Below are 25,736 nucleotides of genomic sequence, written 5' to 3'. Positions count from 1 at the left end.
TTTCGAGAACAATTCTTCATCAGCTTCTCACTACACCATTAGTTTACTGCATAATACGCTATCAATACTACACTTTAAACAACATTAATGAGTAAAAGAAAAATAAATTATTCACGACACGAAACCGCTATGATGGCGTCCCAACCGGAAGTCCGTTTTAAATTAGTATCAAATTGTAATTGTAATGTTTGACATTTCTATATAAAAATCTTACTCGACGATCGTAATATAAATTCGTATAGATTAAGGTAGAATAATTTATAATATAATTTTATATTATGAAAGGTATATTTAATGTACGTCGTTAAGTTAAGTAGTTTTTTAAGCCAAATCTTCAAACGGTATTAAATAAATAAATCTAAATTTATCATTATTAAGCAGTGTATGCCTTATAATTAAAAACATATCCCCGCAAAACTGCATTTACAGTTTGACTGCAGGTTTGTCTCTAGATATCATACATACCGGGTGCCCGGTAATTAATGGACAACCTTTTAACCACCAAGAGGGCACCTTACACTGATCCAGAAAATCGACATTAAGGTTTAGTAAAAGTCGCCTGGTTTTCGAGATTTTCACACTTTTTAAAATTTTAGGTAGTATTAAAATTGTAAAAAGTGTGAAAATCTCGAAAACCAGGCGACTTTTACTAAACATTAAAGTCGATTTTCTGGACCAGTATAAGGTGCCCTCTTGGTGGTTAAAAGGTTGTCCATTAATTACCGGGCACCCTGTATTATAGGTATGTTAAGCTGCTTAAACTACTTATCTTTCAAAAACAATCATTAAGTATTCTAAATAACACTTTTAAATGACATTTGAACGTATAAGATACAGTGACATTTTATAGTTCGTTACAGTAGCACCATATTCACTTAACCGTGTCTTAATCAACTATTTTAGAATTTTGGCCTATATCAGTAGGCCTAGCACATGATGGCCGCGGGAGTATGTCGCCGCGAGATAGATGACACGTCTTTGTCTAATTGTATTAATGACATAAGGACAGGTAGTCTATCTAGCGGCGACATACTCCCGCGGCCATCATGTGCTAGGCCTGCAGGAAAGACTGAACACAGAAATATAACGATAAAATATGCAAAATTCGCGTACCCATCATTCTTGTGTCTAATTTCTATGTCACGGTCTGCCACGTAAATTGGATTATGCTTCTACGGCAGAATGGCAGAAATAACGTTTCTACGGGCATTCATTAATAATCCACTGAGACAAGGATGCAGAGTAAGAATTTACGTTAATAAACTTGTAGATATAGGTTTTTGGTTTTATCAAAGACATAAATATATAAAATAAATAAATAATAAATAAATAAAATCTTTATTAATCAAAAGATACATGGTACATTAATGTATTGGCGCCCTGGAGATTGCTTTAGTTTACATTGTGTTTCAGTCTCAGTGGATGCCCGAATTACATGCTCGATTAAAAATTAAAAAGAACTATTATACTTAATTTTGTAACAAATAAATGAAAATTAATATAACTCCGAGCTCCGTAAAAAAGATAACTTCAAAGAAAAATCGTACCTCGGAACTATCAAGATTTTAAAGTCATGAAATAAAACCTGTAATAGTCAACCAATTCGAATCCTAGGCCACTGTAGACGTCCTTACCTTTTCACAGTAAACGTCGAAGTGAGTTCTTTGACAAATACAACACGGTGTCAATGAGACAGGGTTCTAGAGTGGCCTAGGATTCAAATTGGTTGGTACCCTATGGTCATCTAGAAGGCGCTACACCTTTGGTTGATTCTCGGCTAGATGTCGCTAATATTATTATTTCACAATATTAACAAATTCAAGGTAAGAATATGGACCAAATTGAAAAAAAAATCCTATTGTTACTCAGTACTAAATGCTTTTTTAAGGACGTTGCTGCCATTATGGAGAATAGTCTCACTATCCTCATTGATGGATGTCAAAAAGTGAGAATCAAAACCTTTCAATAATGAGGTTTTTAGAAATAAAAACGTCAAAACTCATTTTACGTGCCAGTTTTATGAATAACATTTACTATTTATGTGAAAATACATTCAAAACAAGTAAAAAAAAAATAATTTTTTTTTGGCAAAATTTCCTCGTCTGTATTTAAAAAAAATCTTTCTTTTGACCTTAGAAATGCGTGGTTAAAATTTCTCACAATGCTCATGAGCACCGGTATAAATACATACTCGATCCACTTTGGTTTTATTCTCTATCGTCGTTTAATCTCTCTGATCGTACTTAAAAATAAACATTACCTAAGTACTATGATTATAACTATCCCCGCCAGTTTCAAAATATTCTGAGATGCCATCTTTACAACAGACCTAAAATACCAAGCTCAACAAAGACATATTCAAAATAAGAAGCAAAGGAAAGTTTAAGTCGGAACAAACTGTGGATTTCTATAGGCTCCTTGTTACGGGCCAGGTATTGTCATCTTCCCGGCGAGATATACAAAGAAAGACAGTCTAGCCAAAGTAACAATCGTTGACGGTACATGGCGATCGGAACGCAGTCTGACTCTGTCACGCTACTACAGACGGCTTAGACAAAATGGCATCTTCTTTTTTATTTTATTTTTTAATATCATAGGACGTTCTTACACAGATTGACCGAGTCCCACGGTAAGCTCAGGCTTGTGTTGTGGGTACTCAGACAACGATATAAATAATATACAAATACTTATATACATAGAAAACATCCATGACTCAGGAACAAATATCTGTGCTCATCACACAAATGAATGCCCTTACCGGGATTCGAACCCGGGCCCGCGGCTTAGCAGGCAGGGTCTCTTCACGCTAGGCCAGACCGGTCGTCAATTCTTCGTTAAAATCTTCTGGGCAAGCTCACTCCATCGTAGGCCACGTCTTCTTTGCCTTTGGCTATTATGTGGCCAAGAGTAAGCATATCTTATACTTTTAAACGAGCAATTCTTGTATATTTATTTATTTATTTATTTATTTATTTATTTATTTATATATATATTTATTTACACTGACGATCTCGGAAACTGCTCTAACGATTTCGCAGAAATTTGTTATGTGGGGGTTTTTGGGGGTGAAAAATCGGTCTAACTTATCCTTAGGTCCCGGAAAACGCGAATTTTCGAGTTTTCATGCGTTTTTCTTCGCGCGCCATCTCGTGTGCAGTAGTTGTACTGTTAAGACAGAATTCTTTCGGTCGATGTAAGTACTATTTATTGCAAACACTAGATGGCGACACAGGTCAAGGCTAAAACGAATAGAAAATACACTATTTGAGTTTTTGTGGCGAAATGCGCGCCATCTCGTGTGGAGTAGTTGTGTTGTTAAGGCTGAGAATTCTTTCGCTCGATGTAGGTACTATTAATTTTTGAACTAGATGGCGACACATGTCAAGGATACGACAGAACCGAGCGAAGCTCGGTTGCCCAGATATTTTATAATAAACTAGCTTAACCTAACTTTTTGCCCGCGGCTTCGCGTTAAATTCTAAATATACGGAATGCTCTATACAAATATTCACCCCCTATTTTAGGGAAGTGGGGGATTAGAAAACGACAAAAAGTCACCTATGTCACTCTCCATCCCTTCAATTATCTCCACTTAAAAAATCACGTCATTTGGTCGCTCCGTTTTGCCCTGAAAGGCGGACAAACAAACAGACACACACACTTTCCCATTTATAATATTAGTATGGATTAGGAAGTATGGATAACGCGGTCTGGCTTTGTCGCGCTAATACAGAAGACTGATAGAGATAGCTACGATAACGATATTATTGTAAGCATTTGTGCATTTGGCTACATACCTAGAAGAGCGAAGAGGGCTAGTTGAGCATTTCTTATTTTTTTGCTTTTTTTTTTAGGGAATTTTAGGTCAGTTGCACTCAGAATCACGAGTACTTTCAATCTCACTCGGAGACAAAAATTGTCCCAGAATTTCTATACATTTTTGTTACTTTCCTCTTTTGTTACCCCACACAAGTACGGTAACAAAATAAGAAAAAATCGTATGGGACCATTTTTTTAACCACTAGGATTGAAAAAGCTAGTGATTGTGAGTAAAAATAGCATTTTTTTTTTTCAAAAATATCACATTTCATAAAAGTGGAGAAAAAAAAGAAATGCTCAGTTACGAACCGCAAGCGATTGTGATGTTGGCTAAGGTATGTTTAAAGGAAACATGCAATTTTCTACGGAAACGATGCAAATCATACTTCGTGTGCAGATTTTTCGAAAATGTTATAGGGAATGGGGAAATTATTAAGATTTACGGCTGCTACTGTAAATAGGATGTTTTCGAATGGTGCTTGTCTGAAATATGTATTTTATGGAAATATCAAAGAACGTAAATATTATTGAACTGTTCAATTCAAAGGATTTATCAAACTAGGCTCTTTATAGTTCAATTACGTTCAGTTTAGTAGGAGGTAGGGCATAGCGAATGATATTCCGCTTTGTGTGGTAGGGCACAGCACAGCGGATATCGTCTCGTTCGAATCTAGAGCAGAGCCCAACTGGGGTAGTACCTCCGCCTTACAGAAGACCGCAGCCAAATAGCACTAGACCCTACTCATAGTGTTGTGTTCCTGTCGGTGAGTAAGTTTGCCAGAGCTCAACGAGGGTGCGGTGTGCTGATGACGGAGGACTTACGGAACTAACTTGTTCCGTTTATTGTCCTTTGAGTCGTCGGCAACCCGAACCCTCCTTGGAACTTGTACACTCCTTTTTGCTGTGTACTTAACACAGCAAAAGGGAATGTACAAGCTTCTAATGGGGTGGCAACGCGCATGTGACACTGTTTGAGTTGCAGGCGTCCATAGGTTACGGTGACCGCTTTACATCAGGCGGGCCGTATACTTGTTTGCCACCGACGTAGTATAAAAAAAAAAATTACGCTGCAAATAAAGTAATTTGTGGGTCTAGTGAAAAAGGGTAAAACTCAAATTGACTCGGTGAAAAAGGGCACAAGTCTCACCTCGGACTTTTGACTTCAGAGTAATGACTGCAGAGCATACCAAATGCGCATAACTTATTAACTTGCAATGTTAGTTTCATGATTATGTTTATAAAAAAGTTTTCCCAAATATAACAATAACCTATTTGAAACAAAAACATTAATATATGAATGAATGTGTCTGTGAGGGTTACCCTCATCTGGCAGAATAATTTTGGTCAGAAACACACTTCGCATAACATGTTTCGCAGAAACACTTTTGGTCGAATGGTAATTTTTCAGAAAAAATAGTTGGCATTATTACAACCACCCATACGACACACTTGGCAGGATATTGTTCTGCAGAACATTACTTTGGTCGAATTTGATTTAGCATAATTCTATATAGCATATTATTATAAGAGCAAGGTTCTGACACGCTATCAAAAAGGAAATATTGTCCCAGAGCAACCGTTAGGTACGACGACGAGCGAAGCGAGGAGGAGTGTTAGGTATCTTGCATCCCTAATACGTCGGGCTCGCTATCAAAAACCAAATTGAAAGGAGAAGGACAACTATGCCGCCTAAATATTATGCACAAATATTATCTGCGAATGTACTATTCGACTAGAAGACTATTATGCTCATTAACATTATGCCAATATACCATGCAATCCATCCATACTCCATACTAATATTATAAATGCGAAAGTAACTCTGTCTGTCTGTCTGTCTGTCTGTCTGTCTGTTACGCTTTCCCGCTTAAACCACGCAACAGATTTTGATGAAATTTGGAACAGACAATCTTTAGACCCCGAGACAGAACATAGGCTACTTTTTATTTCGAAAAAAAGGGATGAAGGGGTTGAAAAAGAGGTTGAAAGTTTGTATGGGATTTCTTAATTTTAAATGATAAAACCGTGAAACTTTATATTTTAGCACTTGATAAGAAATCATTAAACATATATTTAAAGTCATACTAATATTATAAATGCGAAAGTAACTCTGTCTGTCTGTCTGTCTGTCTGTCTGTCTGTCTGTCTGTCTGTTACGCTTTCCCGCTTAAATCACGCAACAGATTTTGATGAAATTTGGAACAGACAATCTTTAGACCCCGAGACAGAACATAGGCTACTTTTTATTTCGAAAAAAAGGGATGAAGGGGTTGAAAAAGAGGTTGAAAGTTTGTATGGGATTTCTTAATTTTAAATGATAAAACCGTGAAACTTTATATTTTAGCACTTGATAAGAAATCATTAAACATATATTTAAAGTCACATACAGGTCGAACGCGATTAATTAACATTATTTTTACCTTTAAAATAAACATGGTGGGAAATAAACATTAACTAAAAGCGGGTAGATTATATTTATTTGTCTACCCCGAACATTTATATAAATTAATATCGGGTAGTTTTGTGTTGTTTACATCTCCGGTGACATTTTGCTGGGACGTCAGTCTTCCGCGACCACGGCCAGTGCAACCTGGCCGAAACGTTGGGAAAAAAGGTAAAAATAATGTTAATTAATCGCGTTCGACCTGTATGTGACTTTAAATATGTGTACAAAGCGCGAGAACTTAAAGTGTTATATCATTGAACATCTTGATAAGGGATAGGGATAGGGATAGCGATAGGGATAGCGATAGGGATAGCGATAGCGATACGGATACGGATAATATGGGTATCGTTAGAGGGATACGGATAATCGGTCGGCGGTCTCTTACAGTCAATGTGCTCTAAGACGATCGTTGTTTGCTTGCTTGAAGATTACGTTTGCGATAAGTATAAGAAAAATGTAAAAAATTGTAAGGGATAATAGAAAACAGTACTTTTTACCCACCGATCATAGTGTCGAAATACGGGCTATGTGGGATGTTTATAAAGGTTTCCCCAGCGTATATAGAATTACCTACGCTGTGGTCGATGTGTAATATTTCTACAATCATTGCAAGCAAAAGTATTATGTGCAATCGAAATAATCGCAGATAAATATACCTACAGAGAAACCTACGGTCCCTACGGATCCAAATGAAAATCTTAATGAATACTTTTATTACGCGGGCGAAGCAGCGGGTAAAAGCTAGTATTATATAAATCTGCGAAATGATTTATGCCAAAGCATATTATGCGTAAGGTGTTTCTGCTGAACGTAACTTCTGCCGAGAACTATTATACGAATCAAATAAATGCGAAAAAAGTTTCTGCCAGATATTAGTGAACTGTCTGTGATTTGGTTATGCTAAAACACAGTTTTCATCCTACATGACTGCGCCAGTAATAAAATAACCACCATTATTATAAATGATAATTCCAGAAATTCATTTCAAAAACATTAATGTAACAAAACAGTACAATTCTCCATTCATCGGCCGTATTCAAATAATCTGCTACTCACATAAAAGGGCTTATGTCCAACTGTTTTCAGGTCACTTACGTCGTTATTCAAATAAATTGTCCGGACTCAAAGGAAAACTTGAAACGTGACGGACATTTTGAAACAAGCCGAACGCTTTTTCCAATTGTCGGGTATGAAAATGGAACTTTTCGTTTATTGGCGAATAATGAACAATTCTGGGGCCTTTCTCAGAGTTTGGTTGACATTGAAAGTTCAAATTGTGTATTTTCCTTTGTTTGGAAGTTGTCTACAATTTTGCATAGAAAACGATTTTAACCAGAGTCGGGCCAAGATGAGTGAGTTTGCAATGATTTTAACAGCTCCAGCTTGTAAACTCATAATTTTATCGAAGTTGACAGCCCTATCAAAATCGATGCCTAGTTTGCTTGGTAAAATTTTAGTAACTTTAGGATATATTTTATTTATATATTTATTTATAATTTATTGCACGGTAAAAAAGGACAAAAATGTACAAAAGGCGAACTTCTGAACGAAAATTGTGAGTGCATGCATACATACATACATATATAATCACGCCTGTATCCCATAAAGGGGTAGGCAGAGCACATGAATTACTAAAGTTTCAGTGCCACTCTTGGCAAAAAGGGGTTGATAGAAATCGAAATTGTGACATTGGAGTGACAGTATATATTGATTTAAACTAACACGATTTGCACTCATAATTTTAGAACAAAATGGGACTTAATCGCGTAAACACTTACATTTATATTTGGCCCGACGTTTCGAACATCACATTATGTTCGTGGTCACGGGTAGACTGGCGAGGAATTGCATCAACATCTTCTAGCCGCGCAAGTTTTCCGAACTACCCGCCATTATTAATTATTTGGAGTGACAGGTTGCCAGCCTTTCGCCTACGCCACAATTTAACCCATATCCCACAGTCGACTTCTATGACACCCACGGGAAGAAAGTGGTTGTGAAATTTATAAAAATAACTCTTTACAAACCCTTGTCATGATCCTTTAAGATTTACATCTCCCCTTTAATGCCCGAATAGCCCACATCAATCTTATAAAGTCTCAATAACATAAGAATCATGGCGACAAATCTTCCAAATACAAGTTCGAAGGAGCCAATTACTTAGCCTAAGCTGAAATGACGGGTGGCATTAGACGGAGATTGAAAAGGGAGAAACGCTAGCGAAAATTGAATACTTGACAGGAGGGTGCTGGCTATACCATCGGAGGATACAGTTGACAGCAAAATCGTTGGAGGGTGACATATAACAAAATATTTATGACTACACCCAGGTCTGTTGAAAGGAAAATTATTAAAGCATAATGTTGGGTGTTGCGAGGATTCTGAGGCAAACAGTTATAAAAAGCCTTTGGTGGCTAAACATACCTATGCCAGAGAGACATACTTTGCCTCATAGCTGACAAGGCAAGCTTGCAACCGTTTGCGACGTTTTGCTACGATGCCTTCTTCCCTTTTTGGCTGCAAGTGCCGCAAACCAGGAACTTGCGACTATCTCCATTGCACTTACGCTACTCCGTCTTTTCTCTTCTTATATTAAGTAAATATCTACTAAACAAATAATTATGTAGATATTATCACCTTGAAACCTAACACTTTTATCAATTTAATTGAGTCCACTAAAATGCCAAAATGAGTCTCACCAAAATGGCCCATGCTACGCGAGTCGAATAGCAAATAAATAAGGAGGTTACCATTATTTCCTCACGGATTTATACCATGTAATCAAGTCTGCGGATTAAAGAGGCTGCGAGACTGGTTTATGGAGTAATTTCTTTTTTGTCTTTTCATTCGTTTAAGACAAAAAATGTGGATATGTGATCTGTAATAGTCATAATGCCTATATCGGAGAACGAGTAAAATATGCAACTTTTGGCAAACTGAAGACAGTCTAAGATGGACCTCACCTATTCAGTAATAGCCTTACACTTCACTCTTGATTTAAAGAGAACTAGGTCGTAATGTAATGACGACTACATAAAAAAATGGCATTCTGTTTAGTCCGTCAATTAGATCGTCCAAAAATACTGAACTCATATTTTTCGCTATTTCTAATCATGAAAAAATACAAAGATATAGAGCATCAAAGTTCCGGCGTGGGGGCTTATGACGTCACTTCCAAGTAAAAATTGTACCTAGGCGTGACGTCACACGAAACTTCAACGCACTGTACCGTCGTCATTTTTCGTTTACCAGAAAAAAGAAAAAATACGTGTCTAAAATTCTTTGATAATCTGACGGACTAATTAGTCTTTTTAGTCGTCTCGCCTATTATCAGAGAACAACGATTACATGAATTGAAAACTCACGTTAATCATATTGAAGGTACTGATGTACTGTTTTCTCTATTACCTATACGCCCACAAATCTCGTCATCAGAAGTGCCAAAGCAATTCAAGTCGCTATAAGATTCACTAATATAGTGATATAATTGATAGATGGCATATAATCTTCGTTATCTTTCAAATATTTATTATATATACAATACAAAGTAAAATAACTTACCCTGCAACAACTTCTCCTCTTCTGTTCGGATATAGCTCTGGATGCTGACCATATCGCAGATATACTTCAAACTGCTGCTCCGCTCTGTGAAAAAAAAAATCGTTCAATACGTGACATATAACACTGCCTACTTACTACTTATACTATTTACCTATTCACATGCTTCCAGTAGTTAGAGCTACGAGCTTGCACACCACTGAATTGCTCGCATGCTCTGAATAGCGAAGTGTTCAAATGTTTGATTAATTTTATGTCGAAGCAATTTAGAGCTCCATTTTTGAAAATCCAAATCACGTGAGTAGATATCCTATATTTATTTACTGTTTACACTATTGTTTAGTTAGCATCAATAGTAAATGTAGCAACGCATTCTAATAGGAATCGAAAATTTTGAGCCTTACAATTGATCGGGCGACAGAACTAATTTCTAAATTCTTACGCCGTGCGGCGTGCTAACATCGAGTTATCACGCGAAAGAGATGCACAAGTAACCGGATTTAGATATAATGTTTATGTTACTTTGAATAAGGATCATTTTCTCACATAAGAAACTAGATTTTTACAACGATGCAATGTTCTTCGCATTTCTACTAAACTTTCCCACGTCCCAATTTCCAACGTTATGGGGGCGCTCTAAACGTCATTGATTGGATGATCAGCTCTGAGATCCCCATCGCCCGAGCAATCCCGCAAACGAGTTGAGCTTATCTCCGCTCATTTATCTCACCTCGTCTCGAAGCTAGGGTGATTGTGGTTGTGTTTAAAAAGGGCGTATGCGCCGTGATTTTGATAAGAAATTTGACGTTTTTGCTTTAAAGTGTCGACGAGTTGAATCCATACGAGTAATGTTGAATGCAATGTGAAATGTATAAACAAATTCTGCTATGGAATTAGACGCTATGTAGCTTTTGATTATAATATTTAGTTAGTTACTAAAAGAAATTAAATAATAATATGACGGATATCTATATCTCAAAGACGGCTAAGAATGTATATTCATGAGTATGTGAGACAATAAATATTTAGGAAGGTGGTCTCCGATATAAAGGTGTCCTTATTAGGCGATATTAGTTCCATTTCACCATAAAAAAGACTTAAAACGTCTTACCCTTATGGCAGTAAGTATGTCTGTTACCTTGAATCAAAACTGAAGTAGGTCTGATCAGTGAAGTTATCGGCATGGAAGACGATCTTCACGAAATTGGTCTCCGATATAAAGGTTTGTGGCTGCTCGATCTCGCCACAGAAGAGACCGGGCTCCTTTCGGTTAGACACGTCAGTCTTTGCGTTTCCGTCGACAATCTGAAAAAAAAATTGTATGTCTTTGGTCTCATTTTTGTAATCAACATGGTGATCCTAATAGCATCTTTCGTACGTCTGTTTAACAAGAAAATGCCGTAAAGCGATAAGAAACAAGTAAACAAGTACTATAGGCATAATTATAAAAATAATCGCGCATGAAGTACTTAGCTACTGACTTTATTACTTCATTTATGTAATTACCAAAGATTATTTATACAGGATTTAGGTACATACTTTATACTAAGAATCGTAAATCGGTCTTTTAGCGACACCTATTAAAGACTATCATAACTACAATGATGGTGCCTACAATTTTTTTTTTCAAAATGTGTATTGACGTGATATCATGATTTTAAAATAAAGAAATATGTCATTTGACACGCAAAAATATTACGGGAAAATATGATTTTTGCCACTTCCAGGCGAACAGCGCCATCTACTTTCAAGCCTAAAAGGCCTATGCATTTCAGGGGCACGCTTTTTTGTATGGACTTTGTCAGTCCAGTATTAAATCGTTCTTGATAATTATCATAAAAAAGAAAACATAATTATATAATCATATAATTAATATTTTCTTAAAGTAGCAAAGTAGTCCAAATATTTAGCGGTACAAACTTTACTTAGGTACCTAACAGTAAAATGAAGAATATAGAAATAGGTATATTCTGTCAAACAAGTCTGTCAGTAAATAAGAACAAAGAAAAATATAGGTATCCTTTTCTCTAGCACCCTAAAGAAAAGGACGCATATAGTTTTCTGTGTTCTTATTTACTGACAGACTTGTTTGACAGAGTATAACAAGGTGATAAAAAAACAACTGGGGAACAAAATCAAATTATTTTGTTGAATATTTTTCGCGCGGCGGCGGGGGGCGGGCGTGGTCTGGTCTAGTGGTAAAGACGTTAGCCGCGTAAGCTGAAGACCCGGGTTCGATTCCCGGCTCGGCCACCAGTGGGCCTTGCCGTTTTTTCTTTCGTGTATGATATCTATTTCAATTTATAAGGTGATAAAATGCAAAAATATTTATTTCGTTCTATGAAATAAAAATTTAATAAAAAAATCTCTAACATTCACAATTAGAAAATTAGCGAAAATTAGATCCAAAAAATTAGAATATTAATCAAAAGATTAATTAAAACCATCGCGGGCCAGTAATTGCGTCTCAGGCCCGTAGCCAAGAGAACAATCATTTATGTTTCGTCACGTACGATAGACAACAGAACAGACAACAGAACTGTTTGTGTCGCACTAATCCGTAATGGCGATAAAGAGAGAGAGATGACCAAAGAGGATCGAGTATATGGAGAATTACTGTCAAAGTATGTAGCCACAGTGCATAGACTGCCATCTCTCGACACAGGATCAAAACTTTTAACCTCAGTCTTGACAATTTGGCCCATAATTCTCAACTACGAGTAGATATGTGTTGAAATTGACAAATATCAATATTAGCGCCATCTAGCCAAGAATCAACCAAAGGTGTAGCGCCATCTAGACAACCGTTATTTTTTCTTGATGGTTCCGACGTTATCTGTCCATAGCGAGTTACAATATACACGGTGTAAGATGAGGACACCGAATAATTTTAACAGCGTTCCTCATCATATTAGAAGAGTAAAATGTCATATAAACTTTTCTGGATTTCGGCTTCTTTCAGAGTTATAAGAAAAAAAACAATGACATTATTTTTCAGAACAGAACGCTGTTTTGATGGCGATGATGCCATTATCGGACATAATCTAGCTATCCTCGTTAATAGATATTAAAAAGTAACTAGTAAGTAATTAAAAAAAATAATATTTTAAGTGCCAGTTTCAGTTTTTATATTTACTTTTTATGTGAAAACGCATCTAATAAAACAAAAAAAAAATTGGCGAAATTTGTTTGACGTCGTGTAACATTTTATCTTTATTTTGCTTGAGGGAACCGAAACCTGGGGGAAACCGAATGATTTTAACTACGCATTTCTGAGGAAATGCGTAGTTAAAATCATTCGGTTTCCTCATCTCTTTGAGACGACAAAACGCTGCGAAGCATATATACTCTTTGCTACGGGTGAGTTTTTCGAAAAATTATGTCGAAAATTAATTAGTAGGCTCGACGACGCGTGTCGAAACTCAATTAAGAAATTAAACAGACAGATTTCGCTACTCTGTATAAAGTTTCTCTTTTGTTTGACGGGCGAAGCTTTGAGTTGGCGTTCCGAGAAAGAAACATTGTAATTTAGGGCATGTTACGGAGTGGTAGTAATTTATACTGTGCTTGTATTTAGAAAATGACCTCAAGTTTATAATGTCGGTAATATAAGGATGTGTATCATCACATACCCATCTTATCTTATATCTGCGGGGGCCCTTATGGATACACTTCGAGCATCTTTTGTGCAATTACTCCCTACAATCCTAAGATTCTTCAGCTAAGATTCATAAGCTTATCGACCATCTCCATGTATCTGATGATCCTCAAATACATGGGGTAGCTTCCTGAAGTTCTTTAGTTTCATGTAACCTGCTCCAAAGTTCTTCATTCTATCTGGCGAGGGCATGACACTCGCACATTAGGTGTCTGACAGTCTCCTTCTCTTCGACACACATAGGACAACCAGTGTCGTCAAAGTCTGTCCCATAATACCCGAAATAGTTGATTTGGGATTAGGTATGTGAATCTGTATCAGATGTACTTCAATATTTATTAATTTATTTACCTGATTTTATTTAAATATAACCTACTAGTTTCCAATGCTCAATGCTTTATTGCAATTCATGTGTACACATAATGATCTTAGGCTAAGTACGAGTATAATATAGTGTCAGCATGAACCCTGAGAGAGCATAGCAACATAATTATATATAATTGTTAAAAAAACTAACTTAAATAAAACAAAAAATTACATTACATTAGAAAGAAATCAAATTATTTTTATGACCAAAGCGCATCATCTTCATTGGCTTGGTCACCTTGAAAGAATGTGTGAAGATCGGGCAGTCAAATGAGCCTACTGGGGGAGACCGAATGGACACCGTCTACGTCTTGCTAGTCACCCAAAATATCGTTGGGCGGATAGAGTGGAGGTAGCAATGCACGAACGAGAAGTTTCCAAAGTTGCAGAACTTTCCTCAAGAGAATTTTCGGTAACTTCTGAGAATGTTCTCGAGAACGAGAATTTATCAAAATACTTAGTAACTTCGTAGTTTATACCATGATTTCGTCGGACTACGCAAGTCAAGACGTAGTCCCGTGGTCGTGCGCTGGCTTCGTATGCCGATGTTCTAAGGTTCGATCCTGACAGCGATCTTTTTTTTTATTTATATTTTGACATGACCAAATCAAGATCAATCAATCAATCAAGAAATAATAGTTCGGTACCTAATTTACAAAAGTCAGGACTAAAACTGTGAAGTCTGAAAGTCGAAATGTTCCCTGAAGTATAGTGAGAATTTAAGCAACTTATTGATAACTTATCTATCACTTATCAACAAAATAGCTAACTGTAATAGACAATAATATATGTATAATAACATATAGTTTTATATTATGCCCATTTAAACTTTATCTCAAGTATATTCTCTCGTTTAAACAATAAATTTCATGTTGCAGGAATGTTCTGCGAACATTCTCAAGAATGTTTCCGCTTTTTGGAAATGTTCTGCAATTTCTACATTACTAAGTGGAAGTAGATATCTGTGAGCTCGGCGTCGGCGAAAGGTGGCGCGATACCGCTCAAGACCGAGCAGAGTGTCGTTGTCTTGTGTTGGAGGCTAAAACTCATTTTGGGTTATCGCGCCAGCCAAATATGTTTTTACTGTCATTCAAAGTCAATATTTCTCTTACCTGCATGTATCCTTTATGACAGGTGGTCCCGTTGATCAGTGTGCCAACTTTGAACTTTTTGAACCGTATCCTGAGGATCCAGTCTTTTGGCGACCCTCGAAATGCTCTGAACCTGGAACAACAATTATAATGAAGTTAGCTATCATATTTATTGTTGTCTTATAATATGGACATAATTATAATAATTGAGAGACCGAACTCTGCTCGGAAATCCTATTAAAACTCAATTATGCACATTTTCCAGGAACTAGAATTGACTAGATCCATTTTTCGCCCTAAAAATCTCCATAATTATAGCAATTTTCATCGAAATCATTACAGCCGTTTTCGAGATCTCGGAAAATTTTAAATACAGATAGGTTTATTATGTACAAATATTAGTCATTTAATATTATAAAATGTATTTAAAAGTACAAGCTCGTAGCCCCGTAGACGCTTTTAAGTACTACGTACATACGGATTTTCTCACGTTATGGGCTACGTTCGTAGCGCAGCGCGTAGCATGGGTCCTATTCAAACAATGTTTCTATGTTGCATTGCAGATATAGGCACTATTTATACTAGTCTGTCAATACACAGTGTATTATCTTGTGGCTACTTTTCTTGTGCAATTAAGCGGACTGGCATACCTAAGAGATGATGGAGTGTACTTTCACTTGGTCCCTTGCAGTATGGAATGAATGTTAGTGCGGGATGCTACATGCGTAGATGGACTGTCACCGTCCCACCTCCAATGGGATAAAATAAAAGCGGGCGCAACGGCGGAAAGTGCTGAAATTTAAATAAGAGCCTTGGAAAAAAATACAAAATGGACACACTACATTTTGCATTTTTTGACGTTGAAACGCGAAGCGCCTGGTTGAGGTAACTGGTGACCGCAGAGCTGCACGGGTAGCATGGTCGCGTGATAAACGATAAAATATCAGGCCGTCTCTATCACACTATTATTAAGTGCGATAGGGACGGCCAGATGTTTTATCATTTATCACGCGACCATACTTGCCTGCCTGGTGACTTCCTCGCACAACGTATCAGCATTCAGTCCATTCAAAAGCATTGTTCTAACAGGACCGTGAATGTGTTAAGGTAACATGGTATAAATGCCGCAAGCGACATAGTGGTATGGCACGAGTATGCATACAAGGCTTATGAATGTGTATATAAAGGTACCTGTATGTGCAAGTGAGCGGTCTGCCGAAATTCTCAGGCGTGACTGGAGGGGACGAGACGTCTTCGTAGATCTCAACTGTCTTGTTGCAATGGTCCCGTTTGGAATCTGTCAACAAAGAAAAATGTGATTATTACCTTCGAATCAAGGGTGAACAGGCATCTTCTGGGCAAGCTCACTCCATCGTAGGCCACGTCTTTGCCTTTGGCTAGTCTGTGGCCAAGAGTAAGCCCATTGATAATAATAATAGCCTAGAGAATGAAAATAAATACTGAGAATAATACTATAAAAAAGTACCCAATGTTTTAGTAATAATTCGAATGCCCTTGTCCCAATCACTTGGGATCGGCGCAGTATGTCTCCCCATTTCATACATCTCCGTCATCCGTCACCTCATTAACTTGCTTTTGTTTCATATTACTCACTCACTCAATCCATAGACCTTTCCCTTGGTTTGTTTTTGACCAGACATGATAAGTTCTAATTGGCCCCGTAGCCGAATGGCATTTCTACAACACGAAATGAAAACTAAACCCAGGGAAAGATCTACCTCTGTCGCGCCAATACGCAACAGCGATAGAGATAAATATCGTCACTACTTTTAAAAAATCTCGTATCTCACGCTGTTCCTCAAAGTTAAAACGCAGTAAGTCTATTATGTATTCCATACATACTTACTACAATTTTCTTTTTATTGCCAAACGAAGATACAAGTTTTTTAAAAGTAGTGACGATATCTACGAGCGTTTCGATTCGTGAGCGTTTCGTGAGCATTTGTACATTCGACTACAAAGCTTTTGTGTTCTCTATTCAAATTTTATTACTTAAGTAAAATCAAAGGCGTCTGTAACTCCGTTTAGACAGCTACAGTCTAAGAAAAAAACGTACCTCAGAACCATATATAAAAAGGTACTACGGTAGCCTAGATGGCGATACACCTATGGGGGACGCTCGGCTAGATGGCGCCAATATTAATATAATGGCACAAAGTAACGCGGATGTAAGCTGGTTACCTACTACAGCACAGGCCTCGCCTAGTGTAGGAACCTGGTCAACGTAATACGCACAAGCGATGTTCTCTCAAATTCTGTATTGTCTTAGCTTAATTTCTTCCATTTATGATGAATGTTGAATTAATATTACGTATGGGGACCGTATGTTTAGTGGACAAGCGGCAGCAGGTGCGTTTGCCGACTATTTCAGTACTGTGTTTCTCTCCCGTGAGCCAAAACTAAGTGCAGAAACAGCGGGAGCTGCTGGTAGTCAAAACCTTATAAGTATCTCTGGTTTTACTGAGTATGAGGTGAGTCTGGCAATTGATAAGTTGAAACCGAATTGTGCGCTTGGTCCTGATAACGTGCCCGCGTTCATAATCAAGGCCTTTAAATCCCTACTTGCGAGTCTTCTAGCCCACGTGTTCAATCTGGCGCTTAAGTCTGGCACCTACCCTCTTAGTTGGAAAACCTCAAGAGTGACACCGATTCGAAAGTCAGGTGAAAAGTCGCGAGCCGAAAATTATCGTCCCATTGCCATTCTGAGCTCTTTTGCTAAGGTGTTCGAGAGTGTCCTACACTCGAAATTGTACACCTTAGTTGACCCTTATGTAAATGATGCGCAGCATGGGTTCAGGAAAGGGCGCTCCGTCAATACAAACCTGCTCAGTCTCGTAAACCACGTCTCGGAAAAACTGGATGAAGGATGCCAAGTTGATGTTGCATACCTTGATTTCAGGAAGGCGTTTGACCAAGTCGACAATGATATCCTCCTAGAGAAGCTATCAGTGGCGGGCTTCGACCCATCACTCCTAAAACTGTTTGCTAGCTACCTGAAGGATCGTAAACAATTCGTTCGGCTAGGTTGTTTCGACTCTGACCTGTATCCTACGAGATCAGGTGTTAGCCAAGGATCCTTGCTAGGCCCCTTTCTCTTTACCATAATGGTAAATGATCTGGCTGGCTGTCTGGTCTCTGGTAAATTGCTGTTATATGCTGATGACATAAAAGTTATGATAAATATCAGAGACCCGATAGACTGCCGGGACATGCAACGTAACCTGGATGCGATACATCGATGGAGTGTTAAAAACCGCCTCTCTCTTAATGTAGCCAAGTGTTACATTATGAGTTTCACCCGAGCTAGGCAGGAAATACCCGCGACCTATTTCATTGATAGCGAGCCGCTCTCCCGCACTCATTCTATGAAGGACTTGGGTGTGGTATTTGATCCTGGGCTTACGTTCCATGACCACATACGATCTTTGGTGACGGAAGGTTTCAAGCGCCTGGGGTTTGTTACACGCAACTGCAAAGAGTTTACGCATGTAGGAGTGTTTAAAATTCTTTACACTGCCCTTGTACGATCCAAATTGGAAGCAAGTGCGTGTGTATGGAATCCATACGAAACAACCTATGCATTGATGATCGAGAAGGTTCAGAAGTGTTTTTTGCGTACTCTCTATAAGAAATTGTACGGATACTACCCTTTCATGTATCCGACAGCTTACTTACAGGGCACGCTGGGATATAACGCACTGGCGACACGGAGACTGTTCGACCAGCTGGTGACAGTCCTCCGTATCCTGCGAGGTCGTCTTGACTGCCCTGAGTTAGTTGGTGAGGCATGCCGCCTATTCGTCCCGGACGGGCGCGCACGGTTCCGCGCCGACCGCCTGCGCCTCTTCGCGGTCCCTCCCGCTCGCACGGTCTCGCGGCGCAACTCGCCAGTTTGCCGAGCGATGAACGCGCTCAATAAGCTCGGTGCTGTGCAGCACTCATGTGATGTGTTTGCGGATGGCTGGACGGTTGTTGAGAGTGAATGTTTGAAGATATGCGAAAGTCTGACCTAATATATTAATTTACTGTGCTTTTATTTTATTTTTATTATTATTATTTTACATGTTCGTCGTACTGAATTCTATTTAAATGTATTTATCATTAATGTTATTTTGTCAAATAAGCTGTATGTACTTTACTTTAAGAAATGTAATGATTTAGGTCTCCTGTAATGTTACATTTTTATATTTTATTAAATAAATTGAAATTGAAATTGAAATTAAATACTCGTATTTACTCATTTGGGTGAGTATAAACTGTTACCTAAAAATAATTTAAAAAATGATATTTAAGTACTTAGTCGTGTTTATTTTAACTGTGTGGACATGTTTAAATGAGATTTATATTATTAGAAGCTTATGGGAGTCTTAGTTTGTCGAAAAAAGGTAATCTTTGTGAGAAAAAAATAGTGATAATGTTTAGTTAGCAGTTTTGTTTTAAGAAAGCAGGTATTTACAGTAAAAGTATGAGACTTCAATGAAATTGATGTTCTAGATAACGGCATGACGTTCGGAAGTGATTGTTAATGGGGCACTTACGACCTTTTATTAAGGGTTTTCTAAAGAAAACTCAAAAATGGCTCAGCTGGTGACGTTTAAAGTACTAGTTTTGTGTTTTGTATTATATGGCCAATAATTTGACGGTTTCTGGATATTTTTCCAACAACGAATTCGAAAGTTATAAAGGTATAAACATTATTTCGGCCTTAATTATCGTTTTATTCCAAAACTGTTCATATTATTAAAAAACTTTTTTAGAAACATTCAATTAATTTTTAAAGACCTATCAGATGATGTATAACACACTGGTAATTTCTGAATTTTATTTTTGTGAAAAATAGTTACATGTATGGAGAGCACGTCTTTAAAATAAAATTAATATAAATTTGATTACTTAACTTAGTAGTCGATAACAAAATACACCAATATTTCTAATTTGTATTTCCATTTCAGCACGCGAAATAGTTTATACCCATCAATTTGAGTAAAAACGAGTAAATACGGGTATTTTGAGTAAATACTGAGTATTTACTCGATATTTACTCTTGAGTATTTACTCACTACCCATATCTAGTGACAATCCATACTTAATATTATAAATGGGAAAGTGTGTGTGTCTGTTTGTTTGTCCGTCTTTCTCGGCAAAACGGAGTGACGAATTAGCGTGATTTTTTGAAGGGATTTAGTTGAAGGGATAGAGAGTGACATAGGCTACTTTTTGTTTTTCTAACGCGAGCGAAGCAGTGAGCAAAAGCTAGTAATAAATAAATACGGACATTCTTACACAGATTGACTGAGGCCTACGGTAAGCTCATGATGGCTTGTGTTGCAGGTACTCAGGCAACCATATATATAATACGAGTATACAAATACTTATATACATAGAAAACATCCATGACCCAGGAACAAATATCAGATCTGTGCTCATCACACAAATAAATGCCCTTACCGGAATTCGAACTTGAGACCTCTGCATAGCAGGCAGGCGCTAGGCCAGACCAGTCCACTAGAACATTGCCATGCCACTGACACTGACAATTATGTGCCTATTTCTGTCGATAATCGATCAATATTTGACGACCGGTCTGGCCTAGCGGGTAGTGACCCTGCCTGCTAAGCCGCGGTCCCGGGTTCGAATCCCGGTATGGGCATTTATTTGTGTGATGAGCACAGATATTTGTTCCTGAGTCATGGATGTTTTCTATGTATATATGTATTTATATATTATATATATCGTTGCTGAGTACCAACAATACAAGCCTTCTTGAGCTTACCGCGGGGCTCAGTCAATCTGTGTAATATTTATTATAATATTTCCTTGTTGAACGGGAAATGAACGGTGAAGTGTAACTGTCGGGCGACAATTGTCACAGTGGTAAATCTGAATAATGAACAACAGCAGGCAGATCGTGTGAATTCAATTTAACCTGTTATGAGTAACTTCATCTTCAATTTACTCAAGTAAGTAAGAAAGTAAAAAACACGCGAACAAGTTTTATCTTATTCAGTTCCTCATTTCGCACGGCTTCATTACTTGAAAGCGCTAAAACATTTTTAACGAGCGACATATAGATAACAGGAATAGTGATGTGCAACGCTTTTCCAAAGATTATTTAACTTAAAGAAAAAATGACGCAAATAAAATGTGTATCATGTATCATTATTGGCGTTTTACTTCGTTATAAGTAAATGTCATTTAATAGTTGATTTTTTTACTTCCAACATTTAAAAAAGCGTATTCAATTTCTAACGCATAGTCAGCATTTAGAAGTAACTACCATTATGAAACCGTTAACAAAAATAGATGTTCCTCAACATAAGAAAAAACTTTGACATTGCTGACCACGACCTGTGGCCTATTTCACAATAGTGACAAAGTTGGATTAAAAAAAAATTATGACTGTGGTTTTCACTCAGAATCGCGAGCTCTTTCAATCCTAGTAGAAAAAAAGTGTACCAAGGTTTTTTCCCCATTCCGTTACCATTTTCGTTACATTTTGTATGACGGTAACGGAATGGAAGGTTTGAAAAACGAATATAAATTTTGGGACATTTTTTTATCCTATCAGGATCGAAAGACCTCGCGATTTTGAGTATGCATCGCGTAAAGAATACCCACGTTACAAAAAAGTGGGGTGGACAACTTTGAAAAAAAAAAATGGCCCGAGTGAAGATCCTCAGTTTTTGTTTTCTACACCATTGTAGAAAAAAAAACTGAGAAAAAATATTACAGGAACACTATATTTTAAGGCAAATTGTTACATCACTAAACATGAGAGCTCCAGAGCGGGCGCCGGCGAAATATTCATTTTTCATCACACATTTTAATATGAAAGTAAACACTTTGACATTTCAACAACTCTTTTGGTGAAAAGCGGAGTTTCTCTTGGTAATTTTGTCCGACAAATATGTGGTTACTGTTTGTTGTGAATGTTGTATGCGATGAAAAGCGTTTTGTGCAGTCATTTGTTTCATACATGGAATGAATAGTAGTTGGTAGAATAGCGTCGAAAGTGTGTGATTTTCAATCCAGAGGTCGCTGGTTACAACCTCGGCTCGTGCCAATAAGTTTTTCGGAACTTATGTGCGAAATGTCATTTGATATTTGCCAGTCGCTTTTGAAGGAAAACATTGGGAGGAATCCTGACTAATCCCAATTAGGCCTAGTTATCCTTTGGGTTACAAGGTCAGATGGCAGTCGCTTTCATAAAACTATCGCCAACGTTGGTTGTCAAAGCGGACCCTAGGCTACCGTGAGCCCTGCTGAATATCGGGACGCAACGCGGGATAACGTAACGCAGTGATGGTGCAGTGAGTACGATAGAAAAAATAAGTAAAGTATAGCTAATGTTTGTTGTTATAAAAACACTTTTCTTTTTTATAACTCAGTGAAAATCATTGTATGAACATTACTCTGAAAAACCCCTTATAATTTACGTCACAACCACATATTAAATTAAACAAAAATTTGAATTGTTCTCTTTCATTGACATTAGGGGTAACCAAAAAGTTTCACTGCCTTCCCATTATATAAACTTACCACGGTCAATGTACTCGTATCCACAAAAATGTTTGTCTATAGTTTCGCTTTGTTGCGTGCAAAAAAAAAAGAGTAAAAACGATTTTTTAGTTCGAAAGTCCCCCGGGGCCTATACATCAGTGCCAATGCGTCTATATTGTGATTCTAGCTTTTGCCCGCGGGTTCGCTCGCGATAAATTTTAAAATTGCGAAATTCTCCATACAAACTACCACCACCCCCCACTAAAGGGAAGTATGGGGTTAGAAAGAGACAAAATGTAGTCTATATCACTCTCCATCCTTTCAACTATCTCCACTTAAAAAATCACGTCAATTCGTAGTTTCGTTTTGCTGCGAAAGAGGGTCAAACAAACAGACACCTTTCTCTCTTATGATATTGGTATGAATAGACTCTATATCACATTTGATTTAGTTCTAAACTTGAGAATGATTCATACGTTTGGACGTGCTTCTAAAACTTATCTCTGTCTTCTGACTAAGTTAATTCTTAGTACAGAGGTATGTAGATATAACATAATGGACAAGAATACAGATTTAGTATGTCCTCCCTTTGTGTGCTATTTCAGCCAATCTCAGTACAAAAACTAAATAATAATCCGTAATAGATACCATACACTAAAGAAAAAGTGATTAAGCCCACTAGACGCGGAGCCGGGAATCGAACCCGGGTCTAACAGCTATCGCGGCTGACGTACTAAACCGTTACACCGCCGAGGTACCCGTCGAAATTTCTCTAGTGTGTGTTAGTGTGTTATCGATGTTTCATTTTGTCAAACACGAGTTTCTACCACAAAAACTTATTTTTCTACTCGTCGACTTTAATCTGTCAATTAGGATACCACAGACTAAAGTCTAAGTGCTGACTTTTCAGTGTTGGATAGTCTTTGACACTTAGTCAACTACAATAATTATTCCATTACACTTCACTTTAGTTAACTGAAAAAATTTCAAAAATATAACTTCATAGAAGGTCTATACTAATTTGCGATACCTGGTAGATTTTTCTGCATCTGAAACACATTTTTTTTTATCTATCGCGTTATCGACCAATCAGAGACGGTTATTACAAACAATTGGCTGTCAGGTAATTCGATGTTGATACAACGGTGAACGACGCTATTAAACATGGTACTCGACTGAAAAGCTCAGAATTATATCACGATTGTATAAAATACTAATGTCTGTCTACAATATTGTAATAACAATATTCTGCAGGCAACTCGCAAGTCGCAACAAATCACAGAGCATGGCCGCCTTGGGGCTACGATTGTTATTAGGTAAACTTATACAGGATTACAATGTTATTGGGACGACACTTGAAGGTCGTATTAGATAGTTTGCTATTTACATAATATAAATAATAGTTTATTACATAGGGGAAGGTTGCGATCATTGTACCGGCGCCTTGATTGGACCACTTAAATATTTCAAAATCTAATCGGGCTAGACGGAATCCACTAAGGTACAAAGTGACCTTGGGCCTCAACTCGATTTTTCTCTTAATTTATTGTTCTTTTTAAATTGTGTATAAGGTCATTCATAAATACACGTCAAAACTTAAAACTTATCAAACTAGTTTTATGTTTTGACATAAAATCTATAAATTATAGAGCATCGAAGTTAAGTGGTCCAATGATTGCAACCTTCCCCTAGTTATCTATTGTAAAACGTAATAGGTACATTAAGACATAAGTTTTGAAGTCAAGGGTCCAATATTTTTTAATGAATTACAGGAGGCCTGTGCCCAGCCAGTGGCACGTATACATTATAGCAATTATTAGAATTTTTAGGTAACAACTACAACACAACACACTTATACATAATCAGTTTTGATGTTCAATATTTTGAATAACAACACGGGCCATTTTTTTCAAAGTTGTACACCCCACTTTTTTTGGATTTGTAATTTTTTATGTGGTTTCCACTCAGAATCACGAGCTCTTTCAATCCTAATAGGAGAAAAAAGTGTCCTAAGATTTTTTCCCATTCCGTTACCATTTTTCCATACATTTTGTATGGCGGTAACGGAATGGAAAGTTTGAAAAATGTATGGAAATCTTGGGACATTTTTTTTCTCCTGTCAGGATGGAAAGACCTCGCAAATCTGAGTATAAATCGCGTAAAAAATACCCATGTTATAAAAAGTGGGGTGGACAACTTTGAAAAAAAAAAATGGCCCACACAGTACTTAATGCACAGTACATTTTTCATACTCAGCTATGTTCTAAAATAAATCTTATACTTTTAAACGAGCAATTCTTGTATATTTATTTATTTATTTATTTATTTATATATATATTTATTTACACTGACGATCTCGGAAACCGCTCTAACCATTTCGCAGAAATTTGTTATGTGGGGGTTTTTGGGGGTGAAAAATCGGTCTAACTTATCCTTAGGTCCCGGAAAACGCGAATTTTCGAGTTTTCATGCGTTTTTCTTCGCGCGCCATCTCGTGTGCAGTAGTTCAGCAGTAATTCTTTCGGTCGATGTAAGTACTATTTATTGCAAACACTAGATGGCGACACAGGTCAAGGCTAAAACGAATAGAAAATACACTATTTGAGTTTTTGTGGCGAAATGCGCGCCATCTCGTGTGGAGTAGTTGTGTTGTTAAGGCTGAGAATTCTTTCGCTCGATGTAGGTACTATTCATTTTTGAACTAGATGGCGACACATGTCAAGGATACGAAACAGAACCGAGCGATGCTCGGTTGCCCAGATATTGTAAAGTTATTGCATTTAGCCAGACTTATACAATGTCACTGTCTCTCTTAATTGCAAACGACATCGACAGTGACATAAACTAGTTTATTATGAAAACGACGAAAGGAGAGGAGACATCACAAACTGTCCCAACACCGATCCAACTAGTAATTAAATAATTGCTCCAACTTTATCCAATAAAGGGACATATAAACAAAAGCCTCAAACTAAACAAACGAAAGTAGCCAACACGTAAACACCGCAACTTTGCCAATAAGACGGCAGTTCTTAACCAAAGGAACTCCAGAGACCAATAAAACTATAAAGAAAGCCGCAAGTACAGTATATTTTCTGGAAGTTTCCGTTGCAAGTTCGGTAAGTTTTTTCGTGAGTTTACATAACGTATCGGCGGGGTAAATCTTCGGGGGATGGAGTGTAAAGTTTCAGTCATATATCATTGATATTCGAGAAGTACCGACTATAGTATTATAAATGTGAAAGTAACAAGGTTTGTTCACGATATTGTGGTGTAC

At 37.3% G+C, this 25,736-nt stretch overlaps 1 protein-coding gene across 1 annotated transcript in view; it reads right to left on the bottom strand.

The window, feature by feature from the left end:
* The window catches only part of LOC125233077, a 182,716-nt gene that overhangs the window by 13,208 nt on the left and 143,772 nt on the right, over positions 1–25,736 (bottom strand). Inside the window, exons 2-5 of the mRNA XM_048138936.1 lie at positions 16,130–16,235; positions 14,960–15,071; positions 10,962–11,128; positions 9,827–9,910 (exon numbers count right to left, since the gene is read on the bottom strand). Of these exons, the coding sequence (XP_047994893.1) occupies positions 9,827–9,910; positions 10,962–11,128; positions 14,960–15,071; positions 16,130–16,235 (469 nt within the window). The remainder of the gene's footprint in view (positions 1–9,826; positions 9,911–10,961; positions 11,129–14,959; positions 15,072–16,129; positions 16,236–25,736) is intronic.

This window comes from Leguminivora glycinivorella, chromosome 14 (genome assembly GCF_023078275.1).
Source record: "Leguminivora glycinivorella isolate SPB_JAAS2020 chromosome 14, LegGlyc_1.1, whole genome shotgun sequence".
NCBI classification, from domain to species: Eukaryota; Metazoa; Arthropoda; class Insecta; order Lepidoptera; family Tortricidae; genus Leguminivora; species Leguminivora glycinivorella.
Note: the sequence above shows the minus strand (reverse complement) of the source record. Positions and strands in the feature narration are given on the sequence as shown.